At 42.6% G+C, this 23,717-nt stretch overlaps 1 protein-coding gene across 2 annotated transcripts; it reads left to right on the forward strand.

Annotated features, from left to right (window-relative positions):
* On the forward strand, window positions 1-23,669 carry inavaa (innate immunity activator a). 2 transcript variants are annotated; one of them, XM_061800232.1, is made up of 10 exons: window positions 1-433; window positions 12,907-12,987; window positions 13,739-13,872; window positions 15,373-15,495; window positions 17,237-17,471; window positions 17,556-17,609; window positions 17,802-17,967; window positions 18,059-18,187; window positions 21,111-21,705; window positions 22,710-23,669. In XM_061800232.1, exons 2-10 carry the CDS (start codon window positions 12,924-12,926, stop codon window positions 22,800-22,802), a joined length of 1,593 nt encoding a protein of 530 aa, XP_061656216.1. In that variant the 5' UTR covers window positions 1-433; window positions 12,907-12,923; the 3' UTR covers window positions 22,803-23,669. The 2 variants fall into 2 exon arrangements, with proteins under 2 accessions (XP_061656216.1, XP_061656207.1); XM_061800223.1 differs by having other exon boundaries at window positions 2-433; window positions 18,056-18,187.
* The last annotated feature ends 48 nt before the right edge of the window (window positions 23,670-23,717 follow it).

Genomic DNA, 23,717 nt, shown 5'->3' on the forward strand with positions numbered 1-23,717 from the left:
GTTGTTGATCCTCCAAACTAAAGCTAAGCTAAAAAAGCAAAGCGTCACCTCAACAAGTCGCGTGCTGAGTTGAGCGTGTCCGAAGTCATCAGTCAGACCGAACCATTCATACAAAACAAAGAGGGGTGGAGGCACTCTCGATAAAGTCATTACTCTCGCCGTTCTATAGTAAACACGAGGGGAAATACATTGTTTTAGACTATTATTATTTTCCAATATACAGGATCGGCTAAACGGGACGGTAACTGAGTTTAATGGGCTAGTTGGATCAAACTAAAGCGCTCCTCCCCCTCCAAGGAGAAATTTGGAGTGGACCGGAGCAGATCTCCTAAGCTGCTCTGCTCTCACATTTGACCGCTGGCCCTTTGGAGAAACTTCAATACAGCCTGCTCGTTTACCAGCAATGAGCGCGTGAAGAAGAGGAGCACAAACTGTAAGTCAACATGTTATCTGCTACAACGTTAGCATTCGTACAACAAGTCACGTCTAGCGTGGTTCATGTAAACATGTATGTAAGTAAACATGTATGAATGTGTGTGTATTTGTACTTCTTAGAATAGTGTACAATAGTTATAATCCCAATCAATTTGTAGAAATGATTTTTGGATATGTGCCCTGCGATTGGCTGGCGACCAGTTCAGGGTGTACCCCGCCTCTCGCCCGAAAATAGCTGGGATAGGCTACAGCACGCCCGCGACCCTAGTGAGGAGAAGCAGTACAGAAAATGGATGGATTATTATTATTATTTTTGCCCTTTTTTTTGTTTTGTTTTAACACAAATACAGTACTGTTAGAGAAAAGGACCAAATATTAAAATTATACTGTCAATTAATACCATACAATTTAGAAAAGAGCTTCAAACATACCTGTAGGTTAGAAATACATGAAAATGTTTATCATTTAAGAGCCATCCTTCATTCAATCACAAGTGTGCTTAGTGGTTGATAAAGTATTGTTTAGTAATACATTTTAGTCCGATCAGAGACATGTCTCCAGTTGTGGACTATGATGCATCTACTGTATTATAGAGACGTTTCACAAATAAATGACATTGTAGTACTTTATTGTTGTATTTTTTGTTAACACAGCCTTTGAATTACCATGGTTCTAGTAATTTAGAGCCAAAACTATAGGAAATGTTTTTTGTTAGGGGTTACAGGCTACACGCAGGTTTAAGGAAAGCAAGTCGAAGACTTTTTTTTAAGGCTGCTTTGATCAAATTCAAGACCTCTCATTCAACGTATGTGACCACTCAGAGATGCCAAAATGGGCCGATGTATTGTAAATAGTCTTTTCACAGATAAACGCCACTGAGGCACTTGTGACCAAAGTTGTTTGTGCCCACTAAAGCAGAATCAACATCACAGTCCACATGTTGACAGAATAGCGGTGCTAAAGACAACACGTCCCTGCAGTGTAACAGCCACCCACCCCAATCAGATTTCACTCTAGGTGAAAAGCTGAAACTACATCCTGTTGGTTCTTCTGAAAGGATGACGAGACCGAGGTGTCACAATCCACCGCCTGTGGAGAACAATGGAGCATCTCTTGCCCTTGTGGCATGGTCTGCTCAGCATATGGCCTGAACTCAGCTCAGGTGGTGCTGAATACCCTTTGCATTGTCTCTGCTGGTAAACAAGCCGAGCGCATAGCCAAGATAAGGCCATCTCCATGAAACTGCAAATTTTTAAAAAGCGTTAAAAATAATTCTACTAATTCTACTACGCAGTCTCTGAAATGTGAAAACACTAATTGTTCTTCGCATTGATGTTTGACAATGCAACCAACAAACGTGATGTGGCCAATATACACGCACACTCTTGATTTGTTTCAGCTCACTTCCGCATTGTGTGGACACAAGGACAGGTACAGTGAAGCAGGAGTGGGCAAACTTGTGTTCAAGCCACATTTGATTTTTAAAACTGACAGATTGTCCAGGTTATTTGAGGTAAGTAAATAAATTAATTAAACAATACAATACATTTTTAAAAATCATCAAAATTTGTTTTAACTAACAAATTTCAGGGGGGAAAAAGATGAATTAACACAACAAATAAGGGGCACTGGTTAGAGCGTCCGCCTCACAGTTCTGAGGACCGGGGTTCAATCCCTGGCCCCGCCTGTGTGGAGTTTGCATGTTCTCCCCGTGCCTGCGTGGGTTTTCTCCGGGTACTCCGTTTCTTCCCACATCCCAAAAACATGCATGAATTGGAGACTCTAAATTGCCCGTAGGCATGACTGTGAGTGCGAATGGTTGTTTGTTCCTATGTGCCCTGCGATTGGCTGGCAACCAGTTCAGGGTGTACCCCGCCTCCTGCCCGATGACAGCTGGGATAGGCTCCAGCACGCCCGCGACCCTAGTGAGGAGAAGCGGCTCAGAAAATGGATGGATGGAAATAAATTAATTAAACAATACAATACATTTTTAAAAATCATAAAAATTTGTTTTAACGAACAAATTTCAGGGGGGAAAAAGATGAATTAACACAACAAATAAGGGGCACTGGTTAGAGCGTCCGCCTCACAGTTCTGAGGACCGGGGTTCAATCCCTGGCCCCGCCTGTGTGGAGTTTGCATGTTCTCCCCGTGCCTGCGTGGGTTTTCTCCGGGCACTCTGGTTTCCTCCCACATCTCAAAAACATGCGTGGTAGGTTAATTGACAACTCTAAATTGCCCGTAGGTGTGAATGTGAGTGAGAATGGTTGGTTGTTTGTATGTGCCCTGCAATTGGCTCTGCAACCAGTTCAGGGTGTACCCCGCCTCCTGCCCGATGATAGCTGGGTTGGCTCCAGCACGCCCGCGACCCTAGTGAAAAGAAGCGGCTCAGAAAATGGATGGATGGATAATACAACAAATTTACAGGAGTCTTGATAATGTAAATGCTTGATCGGCCAGATTAAGGAACAAAGCGGGCCGCGCTTGGCCCGTGGGATATAGTTTGCCCACCTTTGCCCTACGGAGACAAAAAGATGTCACACGTTGACATGGTGGGAAGTGTTACCAGTGAGTAACAATGTGTTGTACTCACTACATCCATTGCCAGAGCACTTGCTGCCAAACACTCCATTTCTCTTGCCTGCAGCTCCCCCACGTTGATGCTCGGTTTGACTTTTGACTTAGGCATGCTGAAAAGTCGTTTGGTTTTCTTCCACCGCATCAGCATTCTGTGGAGAATTTTAATTGCCAGTTTCCAGTAGGCCTGGGCTTGATTTCAGGCATCCCTCACCGTTTTCCTTCAGTGAGCTGAGTCCGGTCTAACTTGGTAATTCCAGAGCCGACCGCAGTGCTAACAAGCACCGCAGGGGTGGCGGCATTCCAGGGAATCGCATCTCCCAAGGCTCATGGGAAAGGGTGGTAAGGGAAATCTGGGAGACAGTGAATCCCCGTTCATAATCTCACCATAAACACTCCCTTCCGTGTAACTTTGTCACGGTTGGGTGGGCGATAAGGATGGGTGGGGCAGTCATCATTATCAGTCATGCCATTTTTAGACAATTTCGATGTCTATCCGGTATATACACTGTTTACTTCTGTCTTTTCTGAAAGCAAAGTACCAAACTGCACAGACAGCAAATAGTGTACATAATTCATTACTAGGGATGTAAAGTTATCTATACTGTATGTCACGGTTTAGTTTTATCTTGGTATTAATCTCACGGTACGATCATTATTGCGATGTCGTGGGAAAGCTCATAGTATTGCGCGAAGGTTCACGGTACAGGTGGGGCAAAGTGGAGAAAGCAAAAGACCGAAAAACCTCTTTTTCATTCTGGCCGAACCCTTCTCAATAACCACTAACCCTGATGTTCAAATCATATATTACCGTGCACTTCTATCCCCGTCCATCCAATGTTTACATTTATATTCTGTCCCTCCAAAACACCACTATTGCTGCAGCAATTTAACAGTATTTACCATCATTTTATATATATATATAAGATATATATATATATATATAAATTGGATACTGCCGACTAACAGTGATTTATTTGCTTGAGTCCAAAAATTCAAGTCAAGTCATAAACACAGGAGAACACTCTTAAAGGCATGATAATCCTTAGTTTATTTTTCTCCGCTTAGTGATATTGTCAGATGATTTCTTTTTCTGAGCAGCCTGTGTAATGTTTTAATTTGAAATGTGGACATTTCATTTGAAAAGAGAGGGAAGTACAGTATGTCATATGATTTATTTTTGCATTGATATCTGTATTTGTTTAGAGCGTCAGCCTCACAGTTCTGAGGACCGGGGTTCAATCCCCGGCCCCGCCTGTGTGGAGTTTGCATGTTCTCCCCGTGCCTGCGTGGGTTTTCTCCCGGCACTCCGGTTTCCTCCCACATCACAAAAACATGCATGGTAGGTTAATTGGAGACTCTAAATTGCCCGTAGGTGTGATTGTGAGTGTGGATGGTTGTTTGTTTGTATGTGCCCTGCGATTGGCTGGTAACCAGTTCAGGGTGTACCCCACCTCCTGCCCGATGACAGCTGGGATATGCTCCAGCACGCCCGCGACCCTAGTGAGGAGAAGCGGCTCAGAAAATGGATGGATGGATATCTGTATTTGTACAGAGTGGACCTATTTTATTACTTTATTTTTGGGACTAATGGAATGTATTGGCGGAGGGATATGTTGTAACAGTGAGTCGGAATCATTATTTTCTCTTCCATGATGTTCTTTCACCCACAACTTTCAATTTTAGATAAACGCTTAGTAGTACAACACGAGAGTGCTGTTGTTACAATATGCTTAAATAATTTGGCGGATCATCACTTCAAGGGGGGCTGGTGAGCCGGCTCGTGGATGCAGCTTCACGAAGCGGAGGTCCACTAGCAGCCGGTCCCGGCCAGTGGGTCTGTCTTTGCTGGGATGGAGGCCGACACCGCCAGGGGTGTCAAACTCATTTTCACCATAGTTTTGGTTTCCCTCAGAGGGCTGTCATGACTGTGAAACAAATTGATGGATAACATGTTTTGAAATCAGAACCCAGTAAAAAAAGATGTTTGTTCAACCTTAATTCAATTTAAGTGGGATTGGTAACAATAATGAGATAATAATGAGACAATTTGCAATTTTTATATTTTAACAAGGTGGAACAGTTGACGACTGGTTAGAGCGTCTGCCTCACATTTCTGAGGACCGGGGTTCAATCCCCGGCCCCGCCTGTGTGGAGTTTGCACGTTCTCCCTGTGCCTGTGTGGGTTTTCTCCGGGTACTCCGGTTTCCTCCCACATCCCAAAAACATCCATGGTAGGTTAATTGAAGATTCTAAATTGCCCGTAGGTGTGAATGTGAGCGTGAATGTTTTTTTGTTTACATGTGCCCTGCGATTGGCTGGCAACCACTTCAGGGTGTGCCCCGCCTCCTGCCCGATGATAGCTGGGATAGGCTCCAGCACTCCCACGACCCTTGTGAGGATAAGCGGCTCAGAAAATGGATGGATGGATGTTTTAACAAGAAACATGAAGTCGCCGCACATGGTTTACTTTCGCGGGCCACATAAAATTATGTGGCCCCCGGGCCATGAGTTTGATACCTGTGGGCTACGGCGTAGGCTTGGGAAGGACTCGGGGGACCAAGTTGTAATGCTTCTGCATCTCTCCCAGCGGAGCCTTACAGTTACGTGGGCCAGTCAGCCAATCATTGTATTTTTTGTGACGTACCGACATGGTCACATGGGTTACGCGTCCAATCTTGTGCGTTTATACTCTTAATGAGAAAGTGGAACTGTAGCAGCCTACCTAAGTCTCCCAACGTAGCTGCGTATAGACGACCCAAAAATACATTTTAAGCGTAACGGCTCATTATTTCATACCGACACAGGACCACAACGATATAGAAGCACTTTTAATTTTGCGTTATTTCAATATCGTGAATATTGTTACATCCCTATTCATTACAAAACTTTACAAGCTCAATGAAATGTTATCTTTGTCAATTAGAATTGACCTTTCATTAAGAACAAATCCCCCTTAGCCTGATGATGGAGAAAGAAGACAACGATATTAAAGAGAAACGCTGTTCCTATACTATTGCAATCATTCTGAAGCAAAAAGAAGTATGGCTACACATTATAGATGCTAGAACCAGGAACAATTAGCTAGACTTGTTATTTTAGCTGGCAAAGCTTGCTCGTGCCATATATATTACTGTAACAAACCCTCACAATAGCATTTAATTATAATCAGACATAAAACCCAATTCCAACTAACTTGGGACTTTGAGTAAAATGTAAATAAAAACTGAATACAATGATTTGTAGATCCTTTTTAACCTACATTCAATTAAATATACTATAATGGCAAGATATTTAATGTTCAAACTAATTAACGTTTTTGGCTTTTTTTTTGTGCAAATATTCTCTCATTTTTAATTTGATGCCTGCAACACGTTCCAAAAAAAACTTGGGACATGGTCAATAAAAGACTGGGAAAGTTGAGGAATGCTAAAAAAAAAACAAAAAACACCTGTTTGGAACATTCCTCAGGTGATCAGGTTAATTGGAAACAGGTGAGTGTCATGATTGGGTAAAAAAAAAAAGGAGCATCCCCGAAAAGCTCAGTTGTTCACAAGTAAGGATGGGATGAGGTTCACCACTTTGTGAACGACTGCATGAGCAAATAATCCAACAGTTTACGAACAACGTTTCTCAACATACAATTGCAAGGAATTTAGGGATTTCATAATCTACAGTTTGAATGTCATCAAAAGATTCGGAGAATCTGAATAAATCTCTGCACATAATCGGCAAGGCCGAAAACCAACATTGAATGCCCCTGACCTTCGATCCCTCAGGCGGGCACTGCATCAAAAACAGGCATAATTTTTTAAAGGATATTGCCACATGTGCTCAGGAACACTTCAGAAAACCACTGTCTGAAAAACTGAAAACCAGTTCGTCGCGACATCTACAAATGGAAGTTAAAACTCTACCATGCAAAGCAAAAGCCCTATATCAACAGTGGTTCTGTGGGCCCAAGCTCATCTGAGATGGATTGATGCAAAGTGGAAAAGTGTGCTGTGATCTGACAAGTCCACGTTTCAAATTGTTTTGGGAAATCATGGACATCGTATCCTCTGAGACAAAGAGGAAAAGGTCTGTTTGTCAGTTTGTTATCATTGGAAAGTTCAAAGGCCAGCATCTGTGATGTTATGGGTGGGTGTTAGTGCCATGGCATGGCTAACTTGCAGATCTGTGAAGGTACCATTAATACTGAAAGGTACATACAGGTTTTGGAGCAACACATTCTGCCATCCAAGCAATGTCTTTTTCAGGGATGTCCCTGCTTATTTCAGCAAAACAATGCCAAGCCACATTCTGCAAGTGTTACAACAGCGTCGCTTCGGAGTAAAAGAGTTTGTGTACTAGACTGGCCTGTCAGCAGTCCAGACATGTTTCCCATTAATAATGTGTGCCACATTATAAAGCGCAAAATACGACAACGGAGACCCCGGACTGTTGAACAGCTGAAGCTGTACATCAAGCAAGAATGGGAAGGAATTCCACCTCCAATGCTTCAACAATTTGTGTCCTCAGTTCCCAAACGCTTACTGAGTGTTGTTAAAAGGAAAGGTGATGTAACACAGTGGTAAACGACAAATAGTTACTGTTGCCTATAAATACGTCAAAAACATCAAATTAGCTGTCTGTGCCACGGCGGAGGGCTGTTGTGTGTGGAGGTGTTAAACTTGTGATTGATGTGGCAAAAAATAAGTTTGAAATTTCTTGTTTTAATTTTTTCATGTCTAAATAATGTCTACAGTATAGTGGGTATGGAAAGTATTCAGACCCCCTTAAATATTTCACTCTTTGTTTTATTGCAGCCATTTGCTAAAATCATTTAAGTTCATTTTTGCCTCATTAATGTACACACAACACCCCAAAGAAAAAAACGGAATTGTTGAAATTTTTGCAGATTTATTAAAAAAGAAAAACTGAAAAATCCTTAAATAGAAGCTGTTTGGGACGACCAGAACCCTTCCTAGAGCTGGCCGTCCGGCCAAACTGAGCAATCGGGGTAGAAGAGCCTTGGTGAGAGAGGTAAAGAAGAACCCAAAGATCACTATGGCTGAGCTCCAGAGATCCAGTCAGTAGATGGGCAAAGGTTCTAGAAAGTCAACCATCACTGCATGCCTCCACCAGTCGGAGCTTTATGGCAGAGTGGCCCGACGGAAGCATCTCCTCAGTGCAAGACACATGAAAGCTCGCATGGAGTTTGCTTAAAAAAAAAAAAAAAATAATAATAATAATCTGAAGGACTCTAAGGTGGTGAGAAATAAGATTCTCTGGTCTGATGAGACCAAGATAGAAATTGCTGGCCTTAATTATAAGCGGTATGTGTGGAGAAAACCAGGCACTGCTCATCACCTGTCCAATACAGTCCCAACAGTGAAGCATGGTGGTGGCAGCATCTTGCTGTGGGGGTGTTTATCAGATGCAGGGACAGGGCGACTACTTAGAATCGAAGAAAAGATGAATGCGGGCAAATACAGGGACATCCTGGATGAAAACCTTCTCCAGAGTGCTCAGAACCTCAGAGTGGGCCAAAGGTTCACCTTCCAACAAGACAATGACCCTAAGAACACATCTGTAATAACGAAGGAGTGGGTTCAGAACAGCTCTGTGACTCTTCTTGAATTGCCCAGCCAGAGCCCTGACTTAAACCCAATTGAGCATCTCTGGAGAGACCTGAAAATGGCTGTACACCAACATTCACCATCCAACGTAACAGAACTGGAAAGGATCTGCAAGGAGGAATGGCAGATGATCCCCAAATCCAGGTGTGAAAAACTTGTTGCATCATTCCCACAAAGACTCATGGCTGTATGAGCTCAAAAGGGTGCTTCTACTAAATACTGAGCAAAGGGTCTGAATACTTATGGCTGTGTGATATTTCAGTTTTTCTTTTTTAATAAATCTGCAAAAAATTCAACAATTCGTTTTTTTTCTGTCAATATTGGGTGCTGTGTGTACATTAATGAGGAAAAAAATGAACTTAAATGATTTTAGCAAATGGCTGCAATATAACAAAGATTGAAAAATTTAAGGGGGTCTGAATACTTTCCGTACCCAGTGAAAGTATGATTTATTGTATTGTAACATTTTTTTAATTAAGACAACAATTGTTTCATGCGACCAAACCTCCGCTGTGCTTGGCCAGTCTGTTTCTAGATGTGACTTCGTGGAAGGTGATTGCTCAGATTTTTATTAGAAAGACGGATAGATTAGCAAGGTTACACGCTGTCTTGCTGACGCTATGATTTAGCATGTTTTTACAACATCCTTGCTCGGATTTACTCGAGCCAAACTGTACCGTGATGAATTGATCTGTTGGCAACTTGGGATAGAAGTTTCCAATGCCCCACAAAGTAATGTTCCACTTACACTTGTTAAGTCGTGTTTTTAGGGAAAATAGCGCTGTTTGAAATGTCAAGGTAATTTTGACACGTCAACATTTTGGAATTGCGCCCCGTACGAGTGGATATTTTTAACTGAAACTTGTCAGCCAATCTGAGAATGGGTTTCCCCAGTAGGAGACGAAATGAGACGTTCGAGGAGATATGTTGAGAAATAATGAAGTAGTTTGACTGTAATTTGGATGCATTTTTAACCAGATTTTCTATAGGCAGTATCAGACAAAAACATTCCCCCAAAACACTTTGCCGACACAAAACACTAAATTTCTCCAGAACCCATCGTCCGATTTTCGAAATCCTTGGTTCTCAGGTTGAAGTGGCCATTCCAACCAGACTCAGCATTTTGAAAGACTGCCATTTTTGACAAATTTTGTCACATTGCCATTGTAATATAACTTTTTCCAGTGTCTCACTCTTTTGGGGGGATGAACAGAGGGCGGCTGGATGAAGGTGAATAGTGGAAAGCCAGGACAAGCGTGTGAATTTTAATGCCCAGCACTGGTTTCTCCTGCCTTGTTGTGTTGAAATCAATCATCAGTATTTTATACTGTCTCGAAGTGGCTAATACCTCAACAGAACTATAAAATGTAGCAAATCTCAACTCACAAAAAAATATGCCCCCCCCCCCCCCCCCCCCCCCCCCCCCCCCTCCTCCCAAACATCCACCCACTCATTCCAAACATAACCACAGAAAGAGTTATGGTGTGCAAGCGGGTAAGTCCCGCATTACTTTGCCTCCTGAGCTGGATTCCCGCCTGTGCTGTCAGCACATAGCGCACCCTCAGCAGGATATTGAAGCCGTTGGGTGGACACAAGGCCTTTTGTTGTGCTGTTGTTTTACTGAGTCAGGCTGCCTGCGCCTCATTGTGTGACCGGCTGCTACTCAGTGCACATGAGTTGCCGTATTTAATGGCTCAGGCCTTTTTATGGAATACACGATCATATCCTAATACATATGCTGCGTCTTCCTGATCCCAACAGGAAAGGGCCCGGAAAGCCATCTCCAAACACACAGGAGGAAGCATAAGCCTGTGTTCACATCTCTGCTGTTTACTTCCTGTTTTGTTGTCATGATACTATCACAAGGAGGCGAGGCGAGCAAAGCACATCCTTTAACCATGTTAGTTCCTGTAATACCATCCCTTGTGATCAGGCTTTTCAAGGACACAGTGGCAGGCATGTGAGATGCAGAATAAATGAATCGACCTCAACTAGAGCAGCGGATAAGGGCGCTCTTTTTCTGGGCTGCATTTATTGCCGTTTGTACATTGGCCTTGAGCGCAGAGTCAGTCGTTTTTGTGGGCAGAACACCCGTCACAGTTTCATTTGGATCTGAGCGTATTTCACTTATTATTAAAGCAGATTATTGCAGTTTTTGATACTCTTCAAATGATTATATGATAATCCAGTTACAGTGTTGCTGTATAACTTTTATTCACAGTATCGATCAGAGGTGCACAGCAGGGTACATGGTCGTCTCCAAACGCGCATAGATTCATGGAAAAAGTTATTAGACCACTTTGTTTCTTCAATTTCTTATTCAGTTTAATGCCTGGTACCACGAAAGGTATATTACCTGAAGAATACAATGAACAGGACAAAATATAGCTGATTCCATAATACTTTATATAAGTATGTCCTATTAGACATGCTTAAGCGTCATTGTATGACCAGCGATTTTGGTCACTATCAAGAAAATCATGGAAAATGGCTTGATAGTACCAGGCATTGAAAATGAACAAAACACTGATGAAACAAGGGTGGTCTAATATTATTTTCCTTGGAATGTATTGTTTGTGTCTCTATTTATTTACCTATCTTGTCACATTGATGGCCTCCCTGTCATCCCCATTCGAAAAACCAAACTCCTACTAGGGAGTTTGTCCAAATGGGCCCCAGGTATCCTCATCAGATGGGTGCCGCTAAATAAACCTGCGCCATTAAATGTGGGTGGAGCATGCTGTCAAAGTTTGATCATTTTGGAGGATTTCCCATAGAGTTGAGAGTTGCAAGGGCCCGTTCATTGCTGCTTGCACTTCTAATTGCTGTTGTTACCTCAGTTCTAATTGGAACCGTTGTTACCTCATCAACGCTGTGTCAGAGGGTTGATTGGAGGAGGGCCACAAAAGAAGAAGAGAGTGGGCCATAAACGTGAATGTGCTCGCCTGTTTGTGAATGTGTCACAGGAGTCTTCATTGTGATGACATTCTTCCACTTCAAAGCCCCCCAGAGGTTTTGGTGGACACTGGTTGAATAGGCGGCAGAGGGAGGGGTGCGCGGTGAGAACAGGTGCAGAGTATGAGAGAAGGTTGGGGTGGGAGTCGGGGGTCATTCATCCAGCCATCTGCTTTCTTTTTCAAGGTCTGAACACTTTAAACACCCCTCTGACACCGACTCATGGCGACACGCTCCCTTGGCCGGCCGTGTGCCGTCGCCATGGTACCACGATGGGGATTAACCCCGCGCATGTGCCGAGTCACCCTGCGGGGGTGTGCCTCTTTTGTGATCGAGCGTGGGAGGGAGAAAGAGGGTGCAGAGGGCTGTATGGATTATTGTGTGAAAAGGCACGCACTGCTCACTTTTGTTAAGTAAAGCAGCAGGCCAGCATGAATGAAGCCCCATAGTGGGGGGAAAAGAACAGGGCAACTTGTATTAAATCAGGGGCGTGGTCAAATTTCACCTTTGCGCCCCCAAAATACCACTGGATGGAGTAAACTATGATACATTTAGCAATTTTCTTTTAATATCGTCTTTTCTCCAGGTACTCTGTCTCATTCCCACATTCCAAAAATGTGTTTTAGGTTCATTGAACACTAAATTGTCCTAAGGTGTAAATGTGAGTGTGAATGTTAATTTGTCTGGATGTACCCTGCGATTGCCAGTGACCAGTCGAGGGTGGACAGTGCCCAAAGTCAGCTGGGATAGGTTGAAGTTCACCCGCGACTCTAATGAGGGCAAGCACTAGAGAAATGGATGGATCGATCTTGTCAAAGTGAGCGCCCTGGATTTTGCCTGAAATTCCTGTTCAATTTCATACATGGGTCCTTGCCACGTTTTTCGTGCATCCTTTTATGATAGACATGCACAGTTTGCACACCCCATTTTGTGCCAGTTGGTAAAACTGAGTCAGGGGTTAATTTTTCCTAATGTTCCAGAGGACGCTACTGACTTGTTGTTGTTGTTTTGTTTGTATTTGGTTTTGTTTGTTTGTTTGTTTGTTTGTTTGGGGGGGGGGGGTGTTTGACCCCTTAAATACATAGATTAGGGTATGCATGTTTGCAAAACTTTGTTAGCTGTTGGGCATGTTGAGGCCCTCAAAAATTCATTTGGGTCTGAAGATGAATAATAATGCAGCGATTCCAAGAGGGTCTTAATTGACACTGCCTAAACGATTGACCACCTTAAGGGTCCAGCCTAAATAATTTAGCTCCATTATAATAAATATATTATAATGTGGTTGCTCAATTTGAATTAGAATTTCTTTGTGTCACAGAAAGTTGCTGAGTCAAGATGACGGCCATTGAGAGCAAAGAGGAGATCAGTGACACTGACAGCGGGATCATCTTGCACTCTGGTGAGAACACACACACACACACACACACACACATTAGTTTTCGAATGTTTATATGCGTCATTTTCTTATCATTTGATTAATAATGGTAAAGGCATGGCCCACTAAATTTACTTTTAAAAATCAATTAATTTTACTGATATGAGGACTGTATATGAATTATTGGCAGTTTTTATCCATCAAAAGGTCATAATTGTTTCTAAGAATATAAATATTCTAAAGTTACATTTTTCAAACTTTTAATGCCAAAATGTATTTACTGTTAAGTATGTGTCATGACATGTTATGATTTGCAACATTTTTTCTGAAGATGCTCATCACATTTTTGGATATATAGGATTTTTCTCCTTTTGCTTAATATGCCTTTTCCATGAAAACTAACACAAATGCATTTTTGTGTCTTCAGAGTCCCTTTTTTTTTTTGTGGTTCTATTAATGCCACTAGAGAGAGCCTCATTATGTTGTTGCCAACAGTGTGATGGGTTTAATGAGTAGTTAGGATCATTTATGCACTTGTATCTGCAGAGTTTGAAGGGCAACACGTACATTTTGTCTGCTCACACGATAATAAGGCTGCATGGTAGACATTGACCCATATAAAACCAAGGCAACATGAAAAAAAATGTCTTTATTGATCAAATTATATGAAAATGACCCATAAGCTCCCTGAATAGATGGTGTTTGACTTTCGAGGTTCCACTACCTGAAATTTGGTGTGTGACACAGACGTTGATGATCTTTGCTTGCCGGGTAGGTCCAGAAAGCCCCACGTCGCCTGTCAAGGACCCAAGCACGCACACCAGAGCCCTCAAACTCAAGCACCAGTCTCTGGAGGGCCGTCTGGAGCTCTGCTTGCTGGAGCTCAGGAAGCTGTGCGTTCGAGAGGCTGTATGTAATACCTCAGTGATGATGATAATGATGCAAGCATCATAATTCAGGATTGCCTCACATTGACTACTAGTGAAACGCTCTCACGCTTACGACTGAATCAGAGCCTTGCAGTCTGATGTCAGAGGACTTCCTGGTTTTCAACTAAAATACTTGCTTACGACAACGCTTGATTGACAGTAGTTCACCTCACTGATCTCTGCCCAACTTAACCGGAACAGCAGTGAGAGCATTTCAGTGGTGCATGTAAGAGTGCTTTAGTAGTGTACGTGTGAGGGCATTTCTGGACTGCGTCTGAGTGGCTAGTGGTTCAGTAGTGTGTGTGCGTGTGTTTTAATAATAAGTTTTCAGTTGTGTGTGTGAGAGCGTTTCGGTCTTGTGTGCGTGAGAGGTAATCCTGAATGATGTCCCTGACGGCCCCTAATACGATTCATCTATGACATGGATCCACTGGCATTGATTGATTGTTATGTCTCTGCAAATAATATACTGTGTCAGTAAGATTCTTACGCTGAAGTAGCATAGTCCAAATTTTCATACAGTATAATTCCACATTACATTCACGAGCAATGTAACTCAACATAGTTAATAGGACTTCATCTTGCAAAGGCAAGGCTATTCTCAGAATATTAAAGGAGTTATAGTAAGAGGACTTAAAGTTGCACATGGAAGACACGGACACACTTTCTTTTTATATGCGCACCATTATACAACATCAATATTGATACGCTTGTCATTTCAGTTGCGTGGCACCCTTACACACCATCAGAAAAATGAAACGGCGGCATTCCAAATTGAAATACTTGGTTAAAATATTGATTTTATCGTACAACTAACAATATACTGTATGATGCAGGTTAACCCAGTGTTTCCCAACCTTTATTGAACCAAGGCACCCATTTTACATTCGAAAAATCTCATGGCACACCACCCAATGAAAATGTCGCTAAAAGTATGAATACTGAAACGATGACGATCTCATCTCAATATACTCTCATATCGACTTATAGTGAAATGTAGTCCTGTTTAATTCGACATAGAGCTTATACAGTGTAGTCGCAGGAAGCCATGTTTTATTTTGTTCTATGAATGGCAAAAGGTATATACACAGATTTACTGTACCTTCACCCATCTGATGGAAGAGCATTGAATTTTTTCTGCCTAACGCTGTACATCGCTGGCATAGATACAGGAGATGAACCAAGATACAGTATATTGTATTTGTAAGTAATTAATCATACGTTTTGGGACAAATTAAGTCAAATTGAAAAATTTCCCGCAGCACTCTGCTGATCTCTCACGGCACACTAGTATGCCACGGATCCCTGGTTGGAAATGGGAAAAAAAAAACATTTTTGTGTATGTCAATGTTAATGTATTTGCCATTAATCATTGCCATAATGGTTGTAAAACAGGAGGATTCACATTCCTAATCTCCACACATTGTAATGATCACTATGGTCTGTTTTGGAATGAAATTAACTTATTTTTCCTCCACAGGAGCTCACTGGTAAATTACCCTCAGACTATCCACTCATGCCCGATGAGAACCCGCCGCAGGTCAGAAGGAGGATCGGTGCTTCCTTCAAGCTGGATGAAGGTCTCATCTATCTGGAGAAAGAGGTATGCAACATGCATGCATGCATGCATGCATGCATAGTGTACATACAGTGTTGAGAAGGTTCATGTTCTATGCCAACTAGTTCATTTTTGGTTTAAAAATTTTGTACTAAGTTCACCATTCCAGAAATGAACGAGTTCATAGTTTTTTGTTTTGTTTTTTTTTTAAAGTTTTTTCTCAATATGGTGCTGACGGACTATTCCCCTTAAAATGCTGGCATTTCATTTCCTCATTGTGGCCACCAATTCGGTCCTCACTTGTAGCCAGCTGCAGTTTTCACAGTACAATCTCAAACACATGAGGAAAAACGTGTTGCTTGAATGGTCTTTTTTTATATTAGGAATCAGGAAACATGTCCTTAATGTGCAAACAAAAACACAAAACACCGTATGACAGGAACAGGGGTGAAAAGACATTGATCACTTTGCATTCCTCGCAGCTCTGGCTGACTATATTCAAAAATATTTTATTTAATCCGTTCTTATATTGCAAAAAATAAATAAATTCCATATTATGAGTGTGATTGTACAGAGTTTTAACTTAAGCATTGTAATGCAAACAATAATTGTCCTACTCATCAGTTTTCACAATTATGAACTGTATGACAAAATAACCACGAAAGAACACATTCACTCCTATTTACGGCGTGTCCCTGAACCTCCCTCACGTTCTCACGCAGGCGCCATGAATGGCGGCCGTGGCCACACTGAATCGGTTGCCTAATACAGTTTGACTAAGATCAGTTCACGTTCACACAAAATATAAGCTAGTTCATGAACTTTTGTCCATTGAACTCATTCAGGTACAACACTGCATACATACATACATACAGTGGAACCTCAGTTTACTAAATGAATGGATTCTTGAATGGGGTTTGTAAATTGAACCTAATTTTCCCGTAAGAAACAATTTAAACATGAATAATTGGTTGCAGCCTTGTCAATAGTCCCTATCTTAGTAAAGGTTTTCTCTCGCGTTGTGGCAACTGATAGCGTGGGAGATCTCGCAAATCACTCACTAGCTGTTTTTCATTTATCCAAACAAGCAACAGCATTTGGACGTGGTTCAGAATTTTGTCGTGGTTCTTTCGAGGATACTTTATTCCATTGGCAATGTCAGCAGCAACACAAACGTCCCTTTTCCACAATTGTGGACTTGTTTCTTCCATATTTGCGAACAAGCTCTGCAATGCACGTGCCATTGATATACTCCTCACAAATAGTCTTTTTTAAGTCCACATTGAGTCCCTCCCTCTTGCTACGGTTGTCCGTTACTTTTCTTAGAAACCATTTTGAGCAAGCAAAATGTGAAAATAAAGGCGAAAAACACCAGAAAGGCACACAATGTAAAAATAGTGACCGGCAGCGACACTTGAGCGACTGAGCACAGCACAAAAATGTAGGAATGAAACGTTCGCACACTGCGATAAGGTTCACCCATTGGGCAATATTTTTGTTCGGTCTGTGGTTCTTAAATGGAATAATTCGAACATTGAGGCTTCTTAAATCAGGGTTCCAGTGTACATACACACAAATATACGCACACACAATAATTGTGAGGTAATCAAAAAAATCGGTGAATAACCCAGCCCAGTGTTGTGAGTCTATGTAATATTTGAGTTAACTATTGTTTTTTGTTTTTTATCAAACAACTGAAATAAATGAAGTTTGCCACAATATTCAAACTAATTGAGTTGCTCCTGTCCTGTATATCACCTGCTATAACTGATTGTCATGGCCGTAGGACTCCGAGTTGCACGGCCTTGAGACCGAGCTGGCTCTCCAGCGGCAGATCTACGAGGCTGCGCGCAAACTCTCGCTGGAGGAGAAGCTCAGCAAGCCTCAGAAGAAGAGCCGCGTGCAGCAGTGCAAGCGGCAGGAGAAGAAGGTGCGCGACCTGCAGGAGGCCGTGTTCCAGTGTAGGATCCGGAGCGAGTGCAGCTCTCCTTGCATTGGCGACACTACGACAAAAAGCAAAGGCGAGTGACGCTTCTGCCCCACTCAGTTCAAAGTGTGTACTGTATTAGATTTAACTTGACTGATTGCGTTTTTTTGGGATGCAGATCTGAACATGTCTGATGATAGCTCGCTGTCTGATGTGGTAGCCCTGGATGAGGGTAAGAGAAAACAAATTATTGTCTTAGTGACTGGAGTGAGATGTTTATTTGGTACACACAAAAAATGAACCAATGTGAAGACTCAGGACAAGATTAGATGTGTTTTCAATTACTTTTTGAAGGCTGAGACGGAGTATGATGACACATGACTCCACAGTGGAGTGTTGACTATTTAGGGTTGTCCATGCACAGATGTGGACTCCCTTGGCCCTGTCTCTGCTCCAGTGCCCAACTTGCAGACGTCCATAGTAAACCACGAGCGCTCTCCGATCCAGAATTCTCCCTGGAAGGAGTCCAGTCTGGACCAGCCTTATCACAAGGCTGCAAAACCTCTACCTGTTGGCAGCAGCAGCTCGGGGTGAGAATCTCTAATTTTGTTAACCGACGACCGCCTGCTTCAATATTTAAAAATGTCTTGTCTCTCATCTTTTGTCATCTGCATCCAGTAGTACAGCAGACACCAATAGAATTCCTCTCTCTCAGTTCATAAAGAACTCTGCGCTACGGCCCAGTCACTCCGCCAGCGCCCCATCCACACCAGAGCTGCACCTGCGTCGACAGTACTCCCAGTCCTTCAGGTACATGTGACAAAACATGCACTGCACCCATTTATAAGAGGGTGTTTGCACTTGTACAACCAAGTTTTCTCAGTTGTTTTTACTTCCCCTCTTCTTCTCTCTCTCTATATGGAATGGATTTTTTTTCTTACCTTTTTAATCTTGGTCTCATTTTTGTACATCACAAAAACTTACCATTCGAACAGGGGTGTGTTGATTTTTTTTTTATCCAGCCTTCCCTCACAGTGGAATTATTGACTGTGTTGATAATATTAACTGAAATAAATACATAATGTAAATACATACTGCTGTTTTTTTAATTGTAGGAATAATATTGGTGATGAGTGCCCTTTTTTGGCTCGAGCACCTGCCCACCAAAAATGTCTGTTCACGTGCCGTCCCTGTAGGCCAACATTTGAACCCAGAACCTCTCAACTTTGAGGCAGCTGTGCTAGCCTCAACCGTGCTACCCAGTTTATACAGCAAGAATATCATTTGAAGTCAGTTATAGCAGTGTTCCCCAACCTTTATTGCACCACAGACCGGCATTTTATCTCACGGACCACCTGGCAAGGTGTGGCGCATATATATATACACAGTGGGTATGAAAAGTATTCAGACCCCCTTAAACTTTTCATTCTTTGTTATATTGCAGCCATTTGCTAAAATCATTTCAGTTCATTTTTTCCCCTATATTAATGTACACCACAGCACCCCATATTGACCGAAAAAAACGGAATTGTTGAAATTTTTGCAGATTTGTTAAAAAAGAAAAACGGAACTATCACACAGCCATAAGTATTCAGACCCTTTGCTGTGACACTCATATATTTAACTCGAGTGCTGTCCATTTCTTCTCATCATCCTTGAGATGGTTCTTCACCTTCACTGGAGTCCAGCTGTGTTTGATTATACTAATCAGACTTTATTAGGAAAGCCACACACCTGTCTATGTAAGATCTTATAGCTCACAGTGCACGTCAGAGCAAATGAGAATCATGAAGTCAAAGGAACTGCCTGAAGAGCTCAAAGACAGAATTGTGCCAAGGCACAGATCTGGCCCAGGTTACAACAAAATGTCTGCTGCACTTAAGGTTCCTAAGAGCACAGTGGCCTCCATAATCCTTAAATGGAAGACGTTTGGGAGGACCAGCACCCTTCCTAGACCAGGCCAACCGGCCAAACTGAGCAATCGGGGGAGAAGAGCCTTGGTGCGAGAGGTAAAGAAGAACCCAAAGATCACTGTGGCTGAGCTACAGAGATGGAGATGGGAGAAAGATCTAGAAAGTCAACCATCACTGCAGCCCTCCACCAGTCGGGGCTTTATGGCAGAGTGGCCCGACGGAAGCCTCTCCTCAGTGCAAGACACATGAAAGCCCGCATGGAGTTTGCTAAAAAAAACACCTGAAGGACTCCAAGATGGTGAGAAATAAGATTTTCTGGTCTGATGAGACCAAGATAGAAATTGTTGGCCTTCATTCTAAGCGGTACGTGTGGAGAAAACCAGGCACTGCTCATCACCTGTCCAATACAGTGCCAACGGTGAAGCATGGTGGTGGCAGCATCATGCTGTGGGGGTGTGTTTCAGCTGCAGGGACAGGGCGACTACTTAGCAATCGAAGAAAGATGAATGCGACCGAGTACAGGGATATCCAGGAAAAAAACTTTCTCCAGAGTTCTCAGGACCTCAGACTGGGCCGAAGGTTCACCTTCCAACAAGACAAGGACCCTAAGCACACAGCTAAAATACCGAAGGAGTGGCTTCAGAACAACTCCGTGACTGTTCTTGAATGGCCCAACCAGAGCCCTGACTTAAACCCAATTGAGTATCTCTGGAGAGACCTGAAAATGGCTGTCCACCAACGTTCACCATCCAACCTGACAGAACTGGAGAGGATCCCCAAGGAGGAATGGCAGAGGATCCCCAAATCCAGGTGTTAAAAACCTGTTGCATCATTCCCAAAAAGACTCATGGCTGGATTAGCGCAAAAGGGTGCTTATACTTATGCCTGTGTGATATTTCACTTTTTCTTTTTTAATAAATCTGCAAAAAAATTAACAATTCCATTTTTTTCTGTCAATATAGGGTGCTGTGTGTACATTCATGAGGAAAAAAATTAACGTAAATGATTTTAGCAAATGGCTGCAATATAACAGAGTGAATAATTTAAGGGGGTCTGAAAACTTTCCGTACCCGCTGTGTATATATATAAACGGCTTATCTTTTTGTCCAGGGTGCTTGGTCTCCACGTGTCGTAGGCTAGCCTGTCGCCACATACACTATTATGCGTGACTCGGTGCGTGAGAGTTACTTGTTGAGATAAACCCGTATTTTAAGTAGGACTCCCAATATTTTCCATGAAAAGACGCTTTCTTTTTCTTTGAGGTACGCTCTTGTTTTGCTCCTCAGGTGGACTTTTCCCTTTTGACAACAAGCTCTCCAAAGGCGTTTGTTTTTTTAAATAATTTTTCGCTAGTTTGCGGCCTTATTTTTAGTAACGTATCACGTGACCAACTTGTGCAGTCTAGTGTTGTTTCCTTCGCGAATGTTTCGTTCAAAAGAACGAATCTTTTCAGTGAACGTAATGAACTGTATCAGTTTATGAAATGATTGGTTCTTTGAGCTTGGCTGCATTAGCGAGTCGGCTGGGGGTGGAAACAGAAGGGTTCTGGGCAGTCTTGACGTCAATTGAGACGCACAGCTGTTGCGATGGAGAAGATCCCGTCAATTTTCAAACTGAAACACATTTGACATGCGAAATGCGATACAATGGAAATTATATAATTTGGTCATTCTTTCTCTGTGACCCGGTAACAAATGCCGATACCGGTCCGCGGACTGGGGGTTGGGGACCACTAAGTTATAGTACAGTACGAGTGAATTGTAATGTGTTACACTACTTCTACTGTTTACAAGTGTGCGTGATGTCCCCCCCCCCCCCAGATATCCCAAGACTAGGCAGTGCACTGACAAAGAGTGCCTCAGCTCAGAGTCCCTCAGAGCGCAAACCCGCCTGCCGCAGCGGCGCCGTGCCACCGACATCGTGGTGCTCTCCCCAGAATCCTCCCCCCTGCGGCCGTACCAGTCCAGCTCAGACGACAGCAGCTCCGAGCACTCCGCCTCCCCCTATGTGCCAGGCCAGGACACGCCCACAGAGATCCCCAAGCTCTGCCCTCCACCATACGGCTTCCACTTGGCAGCGCCCAAGAAGGGGCTGCCGGGTTTGAACACACAGCCCCTCTCCCCTCAGGACAAGCGCTTGGTGGGCCGGTGCAGCCCTCAGCAAAGACCTTGGCAGGACGGGTCGGCGTCTGCCAGGAGGACACCCAAGCTCCCGCCCCCTTACACCAGGGTTCTGCGTACGCCCTCGCTGAAAGAGTACACCAACCAGGCCGTCCGCATGATGCCCAGGGAGGTTGTGTCGGAGGAGCTCAAGTCCTGGCACCAGCGCAGTCAGAGTGTGCCGGGCTGTGCGGAGCTGCAGAGCCCCCTGGGAGTCAAGAGTCCCACTTTACTGCACATGCCTCCATTTAATAAGGTTAGTAAGCCGTCATCCAGCTGGGAGACTTGCAACTAACTAGGTGTTGTGTCAAGAATTTGCCCTCTGGGGGGGGGGGGGGGTGATCAAAAGCGTAGTGGCTATCAGGTATGCACTGCGTTCCAAATTATGATGGAAATGATATTTTTCTCTGATTTTCCTAAATAGTTGATTCCTAAATGACAGTCCACATATTTTCAAGTTATCAACCATTAAGAGGATAATTTGAATGGTTTTGAACAAACCTCCCAATGATAACAGTATTTTTTTTCAAAAACTCAAGTTTAATGGAGGCAAGAATTGTGAAGCTGTTATCAAATAATGGGGTCCTTTGGAAAAATGTAACTTGACCTGTTAAGATGTTTTTGATTGAAAAGGTTTCTGATTTCCGTGAACATTATCTCTTAATGCTGCAAATTCAGCAAAAGACTACTTTTAGTTCTTTACAACCTATAAAATATCCTGAAACTGTTATTGTGCGGAATTAGACTAACGGGGGAGGACTTAAATTAGGATGACTGTCATTTGCATCATCTACTTAGGAAAATCTGAGAAAAATATCATTTGCGTAATAATTTGTAATGCGGTGTAATAATGACACTTTTGTCATTAGGGTTTTTTTCACCACAGATTTTGATTAAATAAAAAAATCCCTAGCCTCTCTAAGTCATGATCCTAGTGCATAATAACATTATAATGAATTAAATAATGGAAAAACTTTGGAAATGTTTTATCTTGGTCTCATTTTTTTATATAACAAAAACCTGGAATTTGAACAGGGGTGTGTAGTTTTTTTTAGATCAACTATGTGTATGGGTGATATATTATTTATTAATATTAGAGAGATAATTTTTTATTATATTATGCAGTCTGTTGGTTCGGAATGCCTTTGCTGTGTGCTCCCCTCTGCAGTTGAGTAAATAAATACCGCCTGGCCACCATACAGATGGTGCTGCTTTACGATGACACGAAAGGCATTTCTTTTTTGTGGTGTTTTCTCGCAGGGTTCAGGTAATTTGGTTCTCCAGAGAGCTGCAGACGGGACGCCAGTCCAGTGGTTTGTTGCAGAGGACCATGAAATTGTGAGCCAGGTGTAGCTCACCGTTGGAATAATTTGTTTTAGTCTTTGTATGATCTATGCTGCCCTTTTCTATCGTTTGTATTTAAGGCTGTATTTATTTAAGTATTTGGATTCTTGAGATTATATGCAGAAAATGTGCACCCACAGATGAGCATACTTCCCCTTCGTCTATAATTTAGAACTTAATGTATGAAGTATTTATTTTCAAATGCTTTTTAGTGGTGAGCACATCTGCCTCACAGTTCTGAGGACCTGGGTTCAAATCCGGCCTCGCCTGTGTGGAGTGTGCATGTTCTCCCCGTGCCTGCGTTTTCTCCCACATCCCAAAAACATGCATGATAGGTTAGTTGAAAACACTTTCCCGTAGATGTGAATGTGAGTGCAAATGGTTGTTTGTTTATATGTGTCCGGCGATTGGCTGGCGACCAGTTCAGGGTGTACCCCGCTTCTCGCCCGAAGATAGCTGGGATAGGCTCCAGCACACCCACGACCCTGGTGAGGATAAGCGGTACAGAAGATGGATGGATGGATGCATGGATGGATGGATGCTTTTTTAGTAGATGCTTCTCCAATTTGCAGCTCAATGTTTTATGCAGAACTCATTTTGCACATAGAAATTCACTCAGCATTCCTAATATAATTTATTTATCAACTATTGGAAGGTTGCTGCTCGTAACATAGACTACTAAAGGTTTGATGTAAACGCATTGCTTGTGTGTAAAATATCGTTAAAATTTAACATGGAATATGTTGCATTGAAAGATGAATTATTGCTCACTGACGCCTTTAACGGTGTTTTGATGACTGTTGTTCTTGCAGAATGTTGTTACTAACCAGGTGATTGTATTTTTTCTATATTTATAGTAAAGCATGTACAATTGAACACTGTGGACTTTTTCTGCCTATAGATACCTTTAAAAAAAACTAGAAA

The sequence above is a fragment of the Phyllopteryx taeniolatus genome, chromosome 1 (assembly GCF_024500385.1).
Source record: "Phyllopteryx taeniolatus isolate TA_2022b chromosome 1, UOR_Ptae_1.2, whole genome shotgun sequence".
Classification (NCBI taxonomy): Eukaryota; Metazoa; Chordata; class Actinopteri; order Syngnathiformes; family Syngnathidae; genus Phyllopteryx; species Phyllopteryx taeniolatus.

What these genes read in the sequence shown, in the direction of transcription:
- inavaa (XM_061800223.1), top strand. Translation starts at nt 12,924, where the DNA reads ATGACGGCCATTGAGAGCAAAGAGGAGATCAGTGACACTGACAGCGGG. An exon ending in AGCTGTGCGTTCGAGAGGCT is followed by an intron (nt 13,873 to 15,372) that starts GTATGTAATACC and finishes TTTCCTCCACAG; the next exon opens with GAGCTCACTGGTAAATTACC. An exon ending in TCATCTATCTGGAGAAAGAG is followed by an intron (nt 15,496 to 17,236) that starts GTATGCAACATG and finishes TCATGGCCGTAG; the next exon opens with GACTCCGAGTTGCACGGCCT.